Source organism: Aethalodelphis obliquidens, unplaced genomic scaffold, assembly GCF_003676395.1.
Source record: "Aethalodelphis obliquidens isolate GAN/ISIS:26980383/991018 unplaced genomic scaffold, ASM367639v1 scaffold8, whole genome shotgun sequence".
Taxonomy (NCBI): domain Eukaryota; kingdom Metazoa; phylum Chordata; class Mammalia; order Artiodactyla; family Delphinidae; genus Aethalodelphis; species Aethalodelphis obliquidens.
In genome coordinates this window covers 30807489-30828799 of record NW_020837952.1, presented here as the reverse complement: position 1 = coordinate 30828799, position 21311 = coordinate 30807489, and the positions used below count along the sequence as shown (strand labels likewise).

The window sequence follows — 21311 nt, the reverse complement described above, 5'->3', positions numbered from 1 at the left end:
AGAGGCAACAAACCAATATAAAGACTTCACGGCAGATTGATCCGGGCTTTTTGTTTGAGGCTAATTTATTAAGACAATTTTATATTTACTTCTTTTATAGCTGAAAATATTCAAATACATTTCTGACATCTCCTAAACTTGGGGCCATGTTATATCTGTCAATGTACCTACCCTAGCACCAAGTACAGTACCTACCATACTGTAAACATTCAGTATTTGTTGGCTGGGAAGGAAAATATAAGTTTGAATACATGTATATCACTACAACACTCTTGTGATAAATCTTAAAGAAAAGTATAGACTATACCAAAGGCAACTATTGTTATGACCTAAATAAGTGATAAAGGGGAAGTCCTGGTTAGATATGTCTTACAGTTGTAAAGATGAAAGTAAGAGAAAGAAAGAACAAAAAATATAGGGACACTTTTGTAATTTGATTATGTCATCTGAAGTTGTAAGATGATTTTAAAATGAAGTGATGGCCATAAAAAAGGGAGTAAAAAATATGTCAAAGGAAGGCAAAGTAATAATACCTTCTTAATTGGTATTTAGTTTTAATTCTTAGCTCCCCTAAACTATAATCTCTGTATTACAAGCAAATTCATCCATTTAAAACAAATAATACATTTAACTCCCTTGCTCAAAACCCAATAATAATGTTCTATCACATTTGAAATAAAATTCAAAGTTCTTGACTTCATATCACAGGCTTTATGTGAACTGTTCCCTGACCATTTCTCTGTTTCTTCCCTATCTCTGGCTATTCTCCACAACTAATCAGTTCTACTTACTGTAAATATTCTGTTTCTTTAGTATACTAAAAAAGTTCCTGTTTCAAGGCTTCCATACTTGCCCTCCACTTAGCCCAGCACCACATTACCCAATGGCTATCCCTTCACTTTATTTCCACATCTCTATAAAAATATTTCACCTCATGTAGGCCTCCCATGATAGTCCAATCAGATTCTATGCTCTATCTCTTAACCTTCCTTATAAAAATTTTTATAGCAATTTTCAATATCTTCTAGTATTCTGTATATTTATATATTTATTCACTGTCTGTCACCTTAAGTGAATGTAAGGTCACTGAGGTCAGAGATTTTATCTCTTTTGTTCACTGTGGTGAGAACAATGTCTGAAACACTTAAAATAATCACTGACTTGAAATATTTATAAACATTTCATTTTGGACATTTTATTCTGGTATAGCTTTAATTAGAATTAAGATTCGCCTGAGAACAACTATAAATATTGGATTAAAAAAGGAGCTGAGGGCTTCCCTGGTGGCCCAGTGGTTGAGAGTCCGCCTGCCGATGCAGGGGACAAGGGTTCGTGCCCCAGTCCGGGAGTATCCCACATGCCACAGAGCGGCTGGGCCCGTGAGCCATGGCCGCTGAGCCTGCGTGTCTGGAACCTGTGCTCTGCAACGGGAGAGGCCACAACAGTGAGAGGCCCACATATCCCAAAAAAAAAAAAAAAAAAAAGGAGCTGAAGGTACTCAAGAACAATTGAAGCAGTCAAGACTTAAAAAGCTAAGATCCCAGAGAGTAGAGTCTCATGCGGATGTGAACCCTGTATTTCCTGCCACATTTTCCCTCAGGGAAATTCCCAATTTTATTAACAGGAAAGAGAAGCTAAGCAGAAATCTAAGGCTTACTTGTAGCAGTTTCACTGGAATGAAGAGACAGAGGTTAAAGTGTAGGGACGCCAAGGCAGTTAGGATTGAAGGACCAAGATCCCTGAGAGGAGAGAACCACTGAAATGTGAGCTCAAAGTCATGTATAAAATAAACCCTTCATATGTTTGCAAATTCCAAGTAGCATGTGTGTTGGAGAGATACCTAGACTCAAAGTGCAATAGCAATAGCTGGTGTGCTAAAAAGCTAAAAAGAAATTTCTTTAGTCATTTGATGCTATGGAGAAAGGGATTAGAATTCAGGAAAAAACAAGGTGAAGGTAACCTGGTAAATATCCCATTCTCAGTTTAAACATTATGTTGGCTCAACCCTAAGAGAAACCAGAAACAGACCAGCCCTAACAAAGCTTAAAAATAAGACTCAAAAGGATCTCTGCCTATACAATATCTACCTGTCAGAACAAAATTAAATCCTCTTTAGAGAAATAAAACATCTTCCAGTGTCTTTATACTTTTTACATATATGTCTGATACTTAATCAATGACTAAATGCTAATAAAGAGAATTGGCTGACTCAAAATATTGGGTTGGCCGAAAGGTTTGTTCGTTTTATTCCATAAGATGGCTCTAGTAGTGCTTAGTTGTCTTAACTTCATTCAAAACAATTTTGTTAGATTGTATTGTGACAGCTGTCATTTCAGCGTGCATTAAAGAAAAAAAAATCAAAATTGGTGAATTTTTGTGTAACCATTTAATATTGAAGATGGAAAAAAAAGCAACATTTTTGGCATATTATGCTTTATTTAAAGAAAGGTAAAAACACAACTGAAATGCAAAAAAAGATTTGTGTAGTGTATGGAGAAGGTTTTGTGACTGATCAAATGTGTCAAAAGTGGTTTGTGAAGTTTCGTGCTGGAGATTTCTCCCTGGGGGATGCTCCATGGTTGGATAGACCAGTTAAGTTGATAGCAATCAAATTGAGACATTAATTGAGGACAATCAATGTTATACCACGTGAGAGATGGCCAACAAACTCAAAATATCCAAATCAAGCGTTTAAAATCATTTGCACCAGCTTGGTTATGTTAATAGCATTGATGTTTGGGTTCCACGTAAGTTAAATGAAAAAAAACCTTCTTGACCATTTTTCTGCATGCGATTCTCTACTTAAACTGGTCCATTTTTAAAACAAATTGTGTCAGGTGATGAAAAGTGGATACTGTATAATAATGTGGAAGGGAAGAGATCGTGGGGCATGCAAAATGAACTACCACCAACCACACCAAAGGCCGGTCTTCATCCAAAGAAGGTGATGTTACGTATATGATGGGATTGGAAGGGAGTTTTCTATTATGAGCTCATTTCAAAAAAAACCAGATGATTAATTAGACCAAATGCATAATCTTCCATCAGAATGATGTGAGACCACATATTTCTTTGAAGACCAGGCAAAAACTGTTACAGCTTGGCTGGGAAGTTCTGATTCATCTGCCGTATTCACCAGACACTGCACCTTTGCATTTCCATTTATTTCAGTCTTTACAAAATTCTCTTAATGGAAAAAATTTTAATTCCCTGGAAGACTGTAAAAGGCACCTGGAACAGTTCTTTGCTCAAAAAGATAAATAGTTTTGGGTAGATGGAATTATAAAGTTGCCTGAAAAATGGTAGAAGGTAGTGGAACAAAAGGGTGAATACGTTGTTCAATAAAGTTCTCGGTGAAAATGAAAAATGTGTCCTTTATTTTTACTTAAAAACCGAAGGCACTTTTTGGTCAACCCAATACAAGAGATAAATTGTCAATAGAAATAAACCTACAAGTGATCCAGATGTTGCAATCAACCGAGAAAACTTTGAATATACCATACTCAGTATGTTCAAGAAAATACAGGAAATGATAGAAAACTTCAATATATAACTAGAAATTACAACAAATAATCAAGTAGAAATTCCAGAACTAAAAAACAGAATAACTGAAATTAGGAATTTAATAGATAGGCTAAAAATGATTAGATAAAAGAGATGATTAGTGAACTACAAGATGGGTCAGTAGGAAACATGCAAATTAAAACAGAAGTAAAAAAAGAAAACAATTCAGAAAAGAGTCTAAGAGACACATGAGAAATGGTAAGGGATTCTAACATATGTGTTTTTGGACCTACTTTACCTCAGAGAAGAGAGATAATGAAAAAGATTAAATATTTGAAATACCTCTGGCCAAGCAATTTCCAAAACTGATGAAAGACATAAACCACAGATTCAAGAAGCCACATAACCTCCCCCACTCCAAGCAGAGTACATACAAAGAAAACCACACCCATGCTGAAAAACAAATACAGGAAATAAACCTTAAAAGTAGTCTGGGGAGTAAGAGTTGGAAAGAAGTATCTTCAAAGAAGAAAAAATAAGACTTATTACTGACTTTTCAATAGAATCTATGAAAGCCAGAAGATAATAAATATGGCATCTTCAAACACCAAAAGCCTACCTGGAATTCTATATCTAAAGAAGATATCCTTCAAAGTTTTAAGTGAAAGAAATTTTCAAGCAATCAAAAACTGACCTGAACTAAAATATATATTAAAGAAAGTCCTTGAGGTAAAAGAAAATGATGGAAGCATAATAATGCAGGAAGGAATGAAGTGCATAGAAAGAGGTAACCATAAATTAACAAGCTAATGTGAGAAAAAAAGGAAAAACAAAAATACCTGATTAAAGGGAAAAAAAGGTAAAAAGAAGCAGAAAAGGAACACAGAACTAACAGGACAAATGGAACACAAACAGAAAGATGAAATATATAAACCTAATTATACTCTCAATTGAAATAAATTTAAAGTCTGAATATATTAATAAAAAATCAAAATGGAATATAAAAGTAAGCAAAATCCAACTGTATACTCATATAAGAGTCACAGTTTCAATATAAAAGCAACAGAGATGTTTAATGGGAATGGTTAGGAAAATATATATTATAAAATTACCAGTCAAAAGAAAGTTGCTGTAAGTATGAAAATATCAGAGGGAATGGCCAATAAGGCAATTAGTTAAAGAGGGAAATTAGAGTTAAAGAGTGAAATTTTATCATTATAAAAGTGTCAGTAATACAATGACTTAACTATTCTAAACATGTATACCCTAATAACATATCCTCAAAGTATGAGGCCAAATTTGACAGAACTAAAAACTGATTTAGAGAAACCCACAATCTTAAGAAGAGATTTTAGCATTCTTCTGTCAATAACTGATAGAAACCTCCCCAAATCACTAAAAATAAGGATTCTTTAAAACACAATTAACAAGCTTGAAGTAACTGAGATTTTAGTAACCATAACACCTGCAAAATGCACATTCCTTTCAAGTGCACATGTAATATTATCCCAAATAGATTATGTGCTAAGACAAATTGTTAAGAAACAAATAACATCAATCTTACATCAAACTCTTCCAATCTTACATCAAACATAGGAAACACTTCCTAATCAAATATAAGGTCAACACAACCTTGATAACAAAATCTGAAGAGTTTTACAAGAAAGAAAATATATGGGCACAGCTTCTTCTAGAATATAAATGCAAAAATCCTAACCAAAATATTAGCAGATCAAATTCAGAGATATATAAAAAGATAATGTATTATAGTTAAGTTGGTTTATTCTAGGAATACAAGGTTTAATTTTTAAAAATCAATGTTATAGGTATAAAAAGTATCTGACAAAATCCAAATCATATATAGAATCATCAACATCATCATCATATTAAACTTTTAGAAAGGTAAGAAGATACTAAGGAGGGTAACTCAATCAAATATAGAGTTTCTACAAGAAACATGTATTAAACATCTGACTTCATCATGGAAAGCTTTCAGCCTGAGACCAGGAGCTAGCAAAAGATGCCTGCTAAAATCACCATTATTTAACATTTTACTGAAGGTAGTAGTCAGGACAATAAAGCAAGAAAAATAAATAAGAGGCACAAGAAAAAAAAATCTCTGCTCTTATGGGCAGAGATTTTAAGTGGCTTAAATAAATGAGATATTCTATGTTCATGAATTTAAAAATGTAATATTCTAAAAATATCAGTTCTCCCAAATTGATTTACAGATTTCCTGCAATCTTAGAGAAAATACTAACATTCATTGTGCAAATTGACAGGATGGTTCTAAAATTCGTACATTAATGAAATGGATCAATGGTAGCAATAGCAGTTCTTTCTTGAAGAAGAACAAAGTTGGAGCTCTTATTAGACTAGATAACAAAATTTATTATAAATTATACAGAAATTGAAATAGTGATATAAGAATAAACAACAGAATGATGAGAAAAATTAAGAGAACCCATGCACAGAGTTTCCTGAATTTAAATAAAGGCCTCCACTGTAATCCATTGTGAAAAGTATGGTCTAAACAACAAATGGTTGTGGGTCAACAAAATAACCAAATGTGTATGTTTGGAGGGAAATTGACCTCTTATTCACACTGCAGGCAAAATTTAATTCCAGATGCACCACAGACTTAAATGCTGAAAGTTAAGATAATAAAGTTTCTAGAATATGTTAATGACCTGAGTAAGCAAAGATATCTTATATGTCACAAATAAAAACTTTTGTTTTTAATTTAAAACAGAAACATTCTGTTCATCAAACTAAACCATAAAGAGAAAAAAAAGGGAAACCCCAGAATTTAGGGAATATATTTGCACGGGAAAACAGAGAGGTATTTAGATTATATATAGCACTCCTACAAGACAATAAGAAAAGAGATGTACAACCCTACATAAAAATGCACAAACGACCAGTCCCTCTCATCAGGAAACTTACACAAGCCTCTTAGATGGCCTCATCCACCAGAGGGCAGACAGCATAAGCAAGAAGAACTACAATCCTGAAACCTGTGGAACAAAGACCACATTCACAGAAAGATAGACAAGATGAAAAGGCAGAGGGCTATGTACCAGATTAAGGTACAAGATAAAACCCCAGATAAAGAACATAATGAAGTGGAGATAGGCAACCTTCCAGAAAAAGAATTCAGAATAATGATAGTGAAGATGATCCAGAACCTCGGAAAAAGAATGGAGGCAAGGATCAAGAAAATGTAAGAAATGTTTAACAAAGATCTAGAAGAATTAAAGAACAAACAAACAGAGATGAACAATACAATAAATGAAATGAAAACTACACTGGAAGGAATCAATAGCAGAATAACTGAGGCAGAAGAACGGAAAAGTGACCTGGAAGACAGAATGGTGAAATTCACTGCTGCGGAACAGAATAAAGAAAAAAGAATGAAAAGAAATGAAGACAGCCTAAGAGACCTCTGGGACAACATTAAACACAACTACATTCACATTATAGGGGTCCCAGAAGGAGAAGAGAGAGAGAAAGGACCAGAGAAAATATTTGAAGAGATTACAGTCGAAAACTCCCCAAAATTGGGAAAGGAAAGAGCCACCCAAGTCCAGGAAGCGCAGCAAGTCCCATACAGAATAAAACCAAGGAGAAACACACCAAGACACACAGTAATCAAATTGGCAAAAATAAAGCCAAAGAAAAATTATTGAAAGCAGCAAAGGAAAAATGAAAAATAACATACAAGGGAACTCCCATAAGGTTAACAGCTGATTTCTCAGCAGAAACTCTACAGGCCATAAGGGAGTGGCATGATATACTTAAAGTGATGAAAGGGAGGAACCAACAACCAAGATTACTCTACCCAGCAAGGATCTCATTCAGATTCAATGGAGAAATTAAAAGCTTTACAGACAAGCAAAAGCTAAGAGAATTCAGCACCACCAAACCAGCTCTACAACAAATGCTAAAGGAATTTATCTAAGTGGGAAAAACAGAAGAAGAAAAGGACCTACAAAAAAACCCCATAACAATTAAGAAAATGGTCATAGGAGCATACATATCGATAATTACCTTAACGTAAATGGATTAAATGCTCCAACCAAAAGACACACACTTGCTGAATGGATACAAAAACAAGACCCATATATATGCTGTCTGCAAGAGACCCACTTCAGACCTAGGGACACATATGACTAAAAGTGAGGGGATGGAAAAAGATATTCCATGCAAATGGAAATCAAAAGAAAGCTGGAGTAGCAATATTCATATCAGAGAAAATAGACTTTAAGATAAAGAATGTTACAAGAGACAAGGAAGGATACTACATAATGATCAAGGGACCAATCAAGGATGAAGATATAACAATTATAAGAATATATGCACCCAACAAAGGAGCACCTCAATACATAAGGCAACTGCTAACAGCTATAAAAGAGGAAATCAACAGTAACACAATAATAGTGGGGGACTTTAACACCTCACTTACACCAATGGACAGATCATCCAAAATGAAAATAAATAAGGAAACAGAAGCTTTAAATGAAACAATAGACCAGATAGATTTAATTGATATTTATAGAACATTCCATCCAAAAACAGCAGATTACACTATCTTCTTAAGTGTGCACGGAACATTCTCCAGGATAGATCATATCTTGGGTCACATATCAAGCCTCAGTAAATTTAAGAAAATCGAAATCATATCAAGCATATTTTCCGACCACAACGCTATGAGATTAGAACTCAATTACAGGGAAAAAAACGTAAAAAACAGAAACACAAGGAGGGTAAACAATACGTTACTAAATAATCAAGAGATCACTGAAGAAATCAAAGAGGAAATCAAAACATTCTTGAGACAAGTGAAAATGAAAACACGACGATCCAAAACCTATGGGATGCAGCAAAAGCAGTCCTAAGAGGGAAGTTTAGAGCTATACAAGCCTACCTCAATAAACAAGAAAAACTTCAAATAAACAATCTAACCTTACACCTAATGGAATTAGTGAAAGAAAAAAAAACAAAACCCAAAGTTAACAGAAGGAAAGAAATCATAAAGATCAGAGCAGAAATAAATGAAATAGAAACAAAGAAAACAATAGCAAATATCAATAAAACTAAAAGCTGGTTCTTTGAGAAGATAAACAATAATTGATAAACCATTAGCCAGACTCATGAAGAAAAAGAGAGGACTCAAATCAAAATTAGAAATGAAAAAGGAGAAGTTACAACAGACACCACAGAAATACAAAGCATCCTATGAGACTACTACAAGCAACTCTAAGCCAATAAAATGGACAACCTGGAAGAAATGGACAAATGCTTAGAAAGGTATAACCTTCCAAGACTGAACCAGGAAGAAATAGAAAATATGAACAGACCAATCACAAGTAATGAAATTGAAACTGTTATGAAAAATCTTCCAACAAACAAAAGTCCAGGACCAGATGGCTTCACAGGTACATTCTATCAAACATTTAGGGAAGAGCTAACACCCATCCTTCTCAAACTCTTCCAAAAAACTGCAGAGGAAGGAACACTCCCAAACTCATTCTATGAGGCCACCATCACCCTGATACCAAAACCAGACAAAGAAACTACAAAAAAAGAAAATTACATACCAATATCACTGATGAATATAGATGCAAAAATCCTCAACAAAATACTAGCAAACAGAATTCAACAACACATTAAAAGGATCATACACCATGTTCATGTGGGATTTATCCCAGGGATGCAAGGATTCTTCAATACATACCAATCAATCAATGTGATACACCATATTAACAAATTGAAGAATAAAAACCATATGATCATCTCAATAGATGAAGAAAAAGCTTTTGACAAAATTCAACACCTATTTATGATAAAAACTCTCCAGAAAGTGGGCATAGAGGGAACCTACCTCAACATAATAAAGGCCATACATGACAAACCAACAGCAAACATCATTCTCAATGGTGAAAAACTGAAGGCATTTCCTCTAAGATCAGGAAAAAGACAAGGATGTCCACTCTCACCACTATTATTCAACATAGTTTTGGAAGTCCTAGCCATGGCAATCAGAGAAGATAAAGAAATAAAAGGAATAAAAACTGGAAAAGAAGAAGTAAAACTGTCACTCTTTGCAGACGACATGATACTATACATAGAGAATCCTAAAGATGCCACCAGAAAACTACTAGAGCTGAACAATGAATTTGATTGCAGGATACAAAATTAATGCAAAGAAATCTCTTGCATTCCTATATAGTAACAATGAAAAATCTGAAGGAGAAATTAAGGAAACACTCCCATTTACCACTGCAACAAAAAGAATGAAATATCTAGGAATAAACCTACCTAGTGAGACAAAAGACCTGTATGCAGAAAACTATAAAACACTGATGAAAGAAATTAAAGATGATACCAACAGATGGAGAGATATACCATGTTCTTGGATTGGAAGAATCAATATTGTGAAATTAACTATACTACCCAAAGCAATCTACAGATTCAATGCAATGCCTATCAAATTACCAATGGCATTTTTTTACAGAAGTAGAACAAAAAAATCTTAAAATTTGTTTGGAGACACAAAAGACCCCGAATAGCCAAAGCAGTCTTCAGGGAAAAAAAATGGAGCAGGAGGAATCAGATTCCCTGACTTCAGACTATACTACAAAGCTACAGTAATCAAGACAATATGGTACTGGCACAAAAACAGAAACATAGATCATTGGAACAAGATAGAAAGCACAGAGATAAACCCATGCACCTATGGTCAACTAATCTATGACAAAGGAGGCAAGGATATACAATGGAGAAAAGACAGTCTCTTCAATAAGTGGTGCTGGGAGAACTGGACAGCTACATGTGAAAGAATGGAATTAGAACACTCCCTAACACCATACACAAAAATAAACTCAAAATGGATTAGAGACCTAAATGTAAATCCAGACACTATAAAACTCTTAGAGGAAAACTTAGGAAGAACACTCTTTGACATAAATCACAGCAAGATCTTTTTTGATCCACCTCCTAGATTAATGGAAATAAAAACAAAAATAAACAAATGGGACCTAATGAAACTTAAAAGCTTTTGCACAGCAAAGGAAACCATAAACAAGACGAAAAGACAGCCCTCAGAATGGGAGAAAATATTTTCAAATGAATCAACGGACAAAGGATTAATCTCCAAAATATATAAACAGCTCATGCAGCTGAATATTAAAGAAACAAACAACCCAATCCAAAAATGGGCAGAAGACCTAAGTAGACATTTCTCCAAAGAAGACATACAGATGGTCAAGAAGCACATGAAAAGATGCTCAACATCACTAATTATTAGAGAAATGCAAATCAAAACTACAATGAGGAATCACCTCACACCAGTTCAAATGGGGATCATCAAAAAATCTACAAAGAAGAAATGCTGGAGAGGGTATGAAGAAAAGGGAACCCTCTTGCACTGTTGGTGGGAATGTAAACTGATACAGCCGCTACGGAGAACAGTATGGAGGTTCCTTAAAAAACTAAAAATAGAATTACCATATGACCCAACAATCCCACTACTGGGCATATACCCAGAGAAAACCGTAATTCAAAAAGACACATGCAGTCCTATGTTCATTGCAGCACTATTTACAATAGCCAGGACATGGAAACAACCTAAATGCCCATCGACAGATGAATGGATAAAGAAGACGTGGTACATATATATGATGGAGTGTTACTCAGTCATTAAAAGGAATGAAATTGAGTCATTTGTAGAGATGTGGATGAATCTAGAGATTGTCATACAGAATGAAGTAAGTCAGAAAGAGGAAAAACAAGTATCGTATATTAACGCATATATGTGGAACCTAGAAAAATGGTACAGATGAACCAGTTTGCAGGGCAGAATTTGAGACAGAGATGCAGAGAACAAACGTATGGACACCAAGGGGGGAAAGTGGTGGGAGAGGGGGGCGGAGTGGTGGTGTGATGAATTGGGCAGTTGGGATTGACATGTATACACTGATGTGTATAAAATTGATGACTAATAAGAACCTGCTGTATAAAAAAAAAATAAAATTAAAGTTTAAAAGAAAGCACAAACACTTGATCATGTCATAAAAGTAGATATCCAAATGGCCATAAGCATACGAAAACGTATTCAACATTATTAGTTATGAGAGAAATGGAAATTAAAACAACTAGATACCACTACAAACCTACTGGATTGGGGGGGAAAAAGACATGAAAATACAAAGTGTTGGTGAGGATAAATCTCCTCTGAAACTCTCATATCCTGCTGATAGGACTGTAAATTGATACAATCACTTTGGAATACCGTTAGGCGCTAGCTACTAAATATAGGTTAATGTTATGGCTGAGAAATTCAGTTCCCAAAAGAAATGTGAACATGCACATCAAAAAGCATGTACAAGAATGTTCATAGCTGGCCTTCCCTGGTGGCGCAGTGGTTAAGAATCCGCCTGCCAATGCAGGGGACACGGGTTCGATCCCTGATCTGGGAAAATCCGACATGCCTCAGAGCAACTATGCCCTTGCACCACAATGACTGAGCGTGCACTCTAGAGCCTGTGAGCCACAACTACCTGAGCCCACGTGCTGCAACTACTGAAGCCCGCACACCTAGAGCCTGTGCTCTGCGACGAGAAGCCACCGCAGTGAGAAGCCCGCGCACCACAGCAAAGAGTAGCCCCCACTTGACGCAAGTAGAGAAAACCCGCGCACAGCAACGAAGACCCAACGCAGCCAAAAATAAATAAATAAATAAATTTATTTAAAAAAAAAATGTTCATAGCGTCTTTAGGCATAATAGGCAACACTAGAAATAACTCAGTGACAAATAATCCACCAAAAGTAGAACAGACTTTTAAAAATTGGTATATTCAAATCATAGGTTAAAAGTAGTATATTGAAAAGAATGGTATATATACAGCTACACTCAACCACATAGGTATATCTCACAGACATAATATTATATGAAAAAAGAGTACATACTGGATGATTCCACTTATTTGGAAGTTCAGAAATAGGCAAAACTCATCTATGATGATGGAGGTATGAATACTATGAAGGCACGAGAAGTCTTCTGGGGATAGTCATATGTCCTCTACCTTAATCTTAGTGGTAGTTATGTGGGTTTAACTGTCTAGAGAAGAGGAAACAGAATAAGCAAGACTAAGGACGTAAAAGGTACAGTAAGAAGGTGCTCAATGTGGTTAGAGCATGTGGACGCCACAGGTGGGAAGTGGTAAATATGTCTGTAGAGTTTGCTGTCTTATTGTTGAATACTTGAATAACAATTTAAGGAGGCTGTCCTCATTTTGCTAGGCCATAAAGAGCTACTAAAATTTGTTGAACAGGGCATAAATAAGCTCAGAGTTATATTTAATGAAGAATAATTGATAAAACATTGTGTAAATCTGGTTGAAGAATACACACAAATTCTTGTAAATATTCCATGACCACATTTACACACTGTACAAGCTTGTATCATAAATGAAGATGTTAAAAAATTAGAAGCATACTTTTTCAAGTGCAACTTGAAAAAAAATCTATAACACAGTGTTAAAAGGATGAAAACCTTAGAAAAAGGTTTAGCTCCAAAATAGTATACTAAAATATTTTAAGACCAATATCTATATGTTGTAGTTGGCACTTACTTCATCAAATGTAAAATCTTCTAAATCTATTTCTTCGTATTCTTCTTCAGATTCTTCATTCTTAATAGCCTCCAGAGCTGTTGTCAGTTTCTTTCGCAAAAGAAAGCCCTTCCAAACTGCCTAAACAAAAATTTAAAGCATGTTATACAAGGTTATAGATCAAACTCCAAACCAGATTCTCTGTGTTATCCCATTAGGAAGATAAAACATCTTAGACCTTAGTTTAATGGCTCAATAATCTGTTTTTTGAACTTTATGTGACATTTAAAACTGGAAGATAAATTAAATGACTGCTTGTGTCTAAAGCTCTGAATCTCAGGAGATTTTCCTTGTGGTAAGCAGAAAAGAATCTTTAAAACTCCCTCAACTGCACATGTAGGTCAACCAATCAATTATCTGACAATTCCTCTGGGACCCATTCTAAATTAAGTAGAAAGAGATACAGAGGAAAACCAATTTTGCTAATTTTCAAATGATTATGTATAAAATAAACTAACACATTTAGGAAAACTTCAACATATATAAATGGCCATATTAGAGACTTAGTATCCTGGTCCATAACAATTAACTAATTTCATCTTTAAATAAACAAAGCACATAATAATAGAATTAAAAACATTCAGATTCCTCAATAATCTTGGAGGAATCTTGGAGCTTTCCTAACTATAATTCCAAGAACACTGGAGTTTTTAAAAAATTAGTATCTGTATACACTGCTAGGGAGTAAGCTCCAGGATATATAGTACGTGTAAAACACAGGTAGAAATGTGTATTGCATGCCTCCATTTATCTATGAAAATCCATATAAAATATACAATAAACAATATACATTATATAAACTTATATATTTAAATATATGTGGTTGCTAATATTTAAAAAGTGAAAGCATAAAGCATAAAATTAATTTTAAAAATTATTACCTATAGAGATAGAAAACAGTAGAAGCCAGATGTCTCCGAATATACACCTTGCTTAGATTTGATTTTGGAACTGTGCACATGCTTAATAAAATTGTAAAACAAATAAATATGAAGTAAAAGAAACTCCCCCCAAAAATGTAAAAATATATTTTGTGCTACAGGCATAACCACACAGAAGGTATTTAAAGTGACTTTAAAATAGATTTATTTGACTATATTCCTAGTGAAATACAATCAAAAGATAAATTTAACTACAAAAGTTACCTTAAATATGTTTTAGTAACCATACTGCAAGCAATAATACTGGTATTGTTATTCTGAAAAATATATATATTGAGAAGAGAAATATACAAACATATAATGGTCAGAACATATATGACAATAGAAGTCACACACAATCTGTCAATCAGCCTAGGAAGCCAAACCACAACCTCTGCAACAATTAGCCAAGAATGGTTAAGACTTGGTCAATGACTGCTAGCTTCTCTATTTTTTGTCCCTACTTCTAACTCAGGACCAATTGGACCAACCAGAGATAGGCAAATATGCTTCCCAAACCAATCACATAAGATGCCCCACTTCTAATTGGGCATGTGTGTGTGTGTGTGTGTGTGTACGTGTGTGTGTGCACACATGCACATACATAGTGGAAACAATCAAGGGCTGCACAAATGAGAAAAAACAGACTATAGCAAGGGAGTCAGCCGCCATCACTTGCCTTTGGCATAGACTCAAAGGCAGGGAAGGGAGTAGGATAAATGTATATACATTTATATACAGTGATGAACACATGATTGTCACATACTAGACACACATTAAATATTATTTTCCCAATTTCCTTGTCCCTTTGTTTTTAACAATTCTATTTACTTCTTAGTTTATCAAATAAGAAAATAGTGTGATATTAAACATCACATAAAGTTCAAAAACTATAACTAAATTTTAACCAGTTTTGTCTCTAAAAATGATTTTCAGTATAGAAATAGTATTCCATTATTTTGTAACTTGCTATGAATAAATAACTTCCCAAGAGAGTTCAAAACTCTTTCTGAGGAGAAAGGATGTCAATATGAATCAAGAACTTGAACAGTATTAAATGGTAGAAACAGAAGAGAGGACATCTTTGTGTGATGAGGAACATTATTAAAAGTATTGCCTGAGAAAGTGGCCTTCCTCTTTTTAACTTACCCATTATGGAGAGTACCATCAAAGAGTACCATAATAAAGCTCTTTGCCTGCTTTATTAGTCTCATGTAGCTGGGTTGTTATTATAGACCTGGGTATGTCATGTACTGTGGGTGAGTGGCATATGCAAGCTAGCTACCTTAGAGGAAAACAAACTATTTTTCTTTTCCCCCTTTTGTCTTGGTTTGTTTGGGCTGCAATAACAAAAATACCATAGACTTGGTGGCTTAAACAACAAACGTTTATTTCTCCCAGTTCTGGAGGAGGCTAAGGAGTCTAAGACCAAGTCATTGACAGATTTATTGTCTGGTGAGAGCAAGGTTCCTGGTTCATAGATGGCTGTCTTCTCACTGTGTACTCACATGGTAGAAGGAACTAGAGAGCTCTCAGGGGTCTCTTCTATAAGGGCACTAATCCCATTCATGGGGGCTCCACCATCATGACATATTCACCTCCAAAAGGCCCCACCTCCAAATATCATCACATTGGGGATTAAGTTTCAACTTATGAATGTTGTGGAGAACATAAGCATTCAGTCAATAGCACCCTTCATTTTGGAATTTTTTTTTTAAACTCCTCTCTTTTTTGATTGCTTTATCCAGTATTTATGCTCCCTTGGTTCCTTGCTACCTTTCAAAATGCTTTCTTTCTACATGGCAAATGGGCCTGTGACTTATTCCTGCTAGGGAGGTACCCTTCATATCCTTTCTTCCCCAACCCTGTCCTAACAAGGTTCTAAACGTTAGGGAAACATGCTTTCCTTCCCTTGATTCTTTTTTGCTAGGTCATCTTCTCTACCTCAGTTATCCCTCCTCCACCCCACCCCCCTTTTTCTTACACCAGTGTAATTATAAGATATCAAGATTAGGTGCAGACCTAGGGGAAAGAGAGTATAAAGGGATTTCTTTAATACAGACCTTCAACGACAAGAGCAAAAGGACTGACTCATCATGGCTCACAATGGATCCAGCCTAACTTATCAGGGATATGACTTCTGCAAAGCTCTAAACTGTAATACACAGTATATATTTTTCTGGTGTGACATGTATAGATACCTCCCTCATGAATCTGTGTAGGATCAGGAATTAAAGTCCCAGCCACCTCTGTTCAGTTTATGGGAAATAAAGGTAATATAAATGTGTAATAAGTAATGTTCAGATTCTTCTTCTAAGTCATTTATTCATGTCAAGGTTTCAATTTTTCTCCCAGCCATCCATCTATGATTAATTCCTCTTTCTCACACATTCAAATCAATTCCCTGGTCAGAGTCCTATCTATATTAGACATATCCAACATCTTTTTCTTCTCTAACTACCACCAACTCCCAATCCCAGAACATACTCATACCATACACTTGTTTCTTGCTAAAATTGTTCACACATCTCTGCCCATGTTTCTCCTACATTCTCTTAATATTCTAGTCCTTACGGTAGTCTAGCTGTACTATAACTTATTATTCCAGTAATGTGAAATCCTATGTTCTTTTATTCCTACTATCTTTTGTACCTGGAATTCCATTCTCTTACATATTTACATTGAGCCCTATTTCTCAAGCTGTATCTTATATCCTTAATATTAGTTAGGGTAAGCTAAGCGCTATAAAAATATATCCAGAAATGTACAATAATTCAAAACTAATTAATTTCACGATCACATAACAAGCATTGAGAGTGAAAACAAGACAACTGGCGTCAGTTTAACATAAAGTGATTCAGATATCCAGGCTTTGCAACTCTGCAATCCCAAGAGACAGCATCCAAGGATGCCCTAAAGGCTGTCTTCACTTCAGCCAACCAGAAAGGGAAAAGAATATGAAAGAATGTTTGTGGGAGGTTTTATGGGCCAGACATGAAGTGGTGCACATATTTTTCATTTACTCAGAAAAAAAGGGCCATATTAAAAAGTGCAAGGAAAGCTGGAATATCTAGGCTGGCAGTATGCTAGGAAGAGGAGAATGTGGGTTTTGGTGAGCACAGAGCAGTCTCCACCACATCCTTCATGAAATCTTCATTTTGCTCCTTCTAAAGCCTGGGCTCTTTCTACCATATCATGCTCTGCTCTCCCGGATGGTTAGACAGTCTAGAAGTCATATTTTTAAGATGAATAGTTTAAGAAACTAGATTGTACTCAGGAGAAGAGAAAATGAAGTTGAGTTGACTTCAATGATTTTAAGTATAATACCATGATGTACCTCAGAAGAGACTTGTTCTAAGTTGCAAAGAAAGGCTGAATTATGCTTACATTTGTTACAGAGACAAACTTAACAAAAGGACATTCAACAGATATATGTCACTGAGCTAGACTATTTCATAAAGTAATGAACTTCTCTTTATTGAATAGAATGAAGCAAAAGTTTAATATCTATTTACCATCAATGCTGAAAAATGTATTGCTCATCCACTCATGACAGGCGGAAGTTTGGATTGCATGACATTTTCATTCCTCATGCAGCAGAATAGTATTTTGAGACAGTAACTGAGGTTCCTTTCTTTTCCTCAGAGTTTCCTTGAATCCACTGACCTCCCTCCACTCCCAACCCATTCAGGCATCAGTAACAGCTTTGTCTATGCATTGCCCTTAGGAATACAGTCCAGACAAATTAAGTCAACTGAAATACTAAATATATTCGTTAGAACCATAGCAAAGATAATTCTCTTAAAAAACTATGGCTTTAATAACAAAACCCAGAAACTTAATTTTAAGGCTATTTTTCCAGTTGCTTATGCCAATACCTTATAGGCATCCCTGACTCCTCTCTGTCTTTCAAAGACCACATCCCCATGTACTAATATCATCAGGTCTACCTTCAAAGTATATACATATACCCTCAAGATAAATCAACATATATTTGGGAATGTGATTTTCTTACCACTTCTTCTGCAATACTCTGGTCCATGCTACCAAAATCTACACTTTGGATTACTGCAATAGCCTCCCAATTTTGCTGCTCCTACTATTGCCTTCCTATATTATAATCACAACATAAAGGAAACTTGGTCATGTGAGTCCTTTGCTCAGATTCCTGTAATATCTTCCCATGTCATTCAGAGTAAAAGCCAAAGTCTTTACAATGATTTAGGATTTATAAGTCCTACTCTTCTCCCCTTCACCCCTCTTCAGTCACACTGTTTCTTACTGCTCTATAAACACTGTGGGTATGCTCCTAAATCAGTGCCTTTGAATCTGATATTCCTCTGCCTGGAATATTCTTCCCCGAGATACCCAATGGCTTATCTCCTGCTGCAATGTCACCTTTCCTGGTCTTCCACATCCATCCTGTCTAAAATGATTAATTTTCCTTAGATACTCCTATCCCGCTTTTCCTGATTTATTTTTCCCCTTAGTACTTATCACAATCTAACATACTTACCTTATTTATCTGCACATCCCAACATGTAAGCTAGTAAAATTTTTGTGCCAAGTAATAGTTACTAAATGAATGAATAAAGGGAAACACTATATTTTTTTTTAGTTACTATCATTCAATTCAGGTGTAGTACCATGAATTTCCAGACTTTATTTTATGTATTTATTTAACCCACCAGGACATAAACTCCATGAGGGAAGAGATCTTGCATGCTTTGTTCCTAGTTAAATTTCTTGAACCTAAAATAGTGCTTGACAAACAGTACGTTCTAAAAATTATTTGATCAGTGAATAAATAAAAGGATAAATGTGATCAGACTGAACTTCATTTTGAAATCTGATCTTGGTGAGGTTCTGAATTTTCAAGTTAAATGGATATTTGAAGGACTTTAACAATTATTTTAGTAGATTTTTAAACATGCTTCTAGAAATAGCTATAGATTAGGCCAAGAGAGACCTGCTTTGACTAATCAAATGTTAGCATATGTGGCAAATGCCACATCTGAGCAGAAGTTTTGATATGATTGTGTGGTTCAGCTTGACCCTCAGTCATAAGAACAGTATTTACAAATTATAGACTACTCCTTAAGCCTAGATACTCAGCAGAAGCAAAGCCAACCTGCGGCTAACCAGCAGCCTACATGTCACATGAATATGAAATAAATCCATGTATTTGTAAATGGCTAAGATTCAGGGATTGCCTGTTATACAGAATAACCCAGTGAAAGATAACTAATACATCTCTCATAATTAATTATTTCACCCAAAGATTAAAAGTAACCTGAATAAGAATAGCAGCCTTCTCCCTCTGTTCTTGGATGTTCACAGTATTTTTTATTTCTTCTTTCTTTAAAATAATTTGGTTTTCAATGCAGGAATTTGACTGGGATGTCAGGGGTCCTATTGCAGCAGGATGTAGCTTTATAGAGAAATGAATCTGTCTGCGCACAGTGTAACCACGCCAGCATGCCTGAATTACCATAGCTGCCATACTATTAAGAGGAGAAAAAAAAATATTTTTAGTACCCATAAATATACAGTTGTAGTTAAGAGGTCCTCATAAGATATATTTATTTGTAAACATAGACTATATAAAGTATTATTTAAAAATAAGACCCGTTCTTTTATTTAACTATAGTCATAGAAGTAAAAATAATACGGAAACCTTAAAATCTGAAGGAGAGAAATGGGCCAGTAACTTAGAGAGGGGATATGAGTACTAGGGATTTTTGTTTCTTTTAAGGAGGAAGATATTATCGAGATTTTGTATGATAGCAAGGATCCTGAACCAGTAGAAAGGGGGGAAAATGATGATGCAAAAGGGGGAAAAATATAGGAGTCAGTTGGCAAGAGAGGATGGGATCCTGTTCACAGCAGAGAGACTAAGTTTTGAGAGGAAGAAGAGCCCCCGTTCTCTCTAAGAGAAAGGACCCCTCAGGTCTGCTAGCTTCACTTTCCTATCTGCCCATGGACAAATACTTAAGTCATTCTCTTATAAGCCCAGTAGTAAATGCTAACATTTTTTCCAGCCTACATCTATTTACCAATTTCTGGCACTGAATCAATCAACACTGTGTTTTTCCCACATCCCCATAAGCTGCCCAGCAACATTACCAAAATTTGAATAATAATGTACATTGATTGTAAGTGGGTTCTCAGCTTGCTTAATCATTTAATTCTTCATCATTGGATGGAAAGGAAAAGAATTTTCCTTTCCCACATAGATTGTTGCAGAAATATTATCAAGGTACAAGGTATAGTCAAAGTGCTAACTACTGGCTTAATTGTTCTTCAAATCTTTGGGTTTAGTTTTAAAAGGCATATCAAGGAGAAGTGATTCATGTATATTCACCTTTTCCAGGCTCCCTTGAAAAAGTTTTCAATAATTTTATAATTGCCAAGCCCAAAGAAATTTTTTCATTCCTCATACTAGTGAGTTTAAGGCAAAATGGAATTAAGTGATAAACTGCCAGACATCACCTTATATATATTTTTTTCTCATAGGAATATATTTGTGGGAAATTAGAAAGGAATGATGTAACCATTTTCTATTGTTATTAATACTGTCATCATCATCATCACCATTTTACCTAAAGCTTGTGGAAGCCTTCAATCTATTTTGCTATGAATTGAAGTTAGTGGATAAATTTTTTTCTGGCTTAAGATAATCTACTCGTATTCCTTATAGGAAAAAAAATCATGCTTCAACAAATCATTTCCTCCTCCTAGGGTAAATAGAACTTAATAAACTTTGCTATGGAATTAATTCACATTTGGTCATTCAACCATTAATTCATTCCTTCATCTTTTGAACAAAACTGAGTTAAAGAATTTGAAAAAGAATAGATATATGTATAACTGAATCACTTTGCTGTACACCTGAAACTAACAGAACATTTTAAATCAACTATGCTCCAATATAAAATAATTTTTTTTAAAAAAATAAAAAAAGAGTTAAGGAATTTAAGACACTATAATATGTATTTGGGTGATAAAGAAAAAGATCTGAAAACATATTTGCAATGCATAGCTGGTAAAGAATGAAAGGTCTGTAAGAAAACACATTTAACCTGAGACAGCATCTTATATTTCTCTACAGATACATACAAGTTTCACTGACTGTAATTGTGAATTTCTTGTAAAGCTGACCAGTCATTTAGTGCTTGAATTCCTCAGCTCACTAACAGCAAAATTTCCCGCG

The 21311-nt window shown here is 34.9% G+C and overlaps 1 protein-coding gene across 1 annotated transcript in view; it reads right to left on the bottom strand.

Moving 5' to 3' along the window:
* LRRIQ1 (leucine rich repeats and IQ motif containing 1) overlaps positions 1-21311 on the bottom strand; it is a 174025-nt gene that overhangs the window by 69645 nt on the left and 83069 nt on the right. The window contains 2 exon segments of the mRNA XM_027108216.1: positions 13140-13259; positions 19392-19602. Of these exon segments, the coding sequence (XP_026964017.1) occupies positions 13140-13259; positions 19392-19602 (331 nt within the window).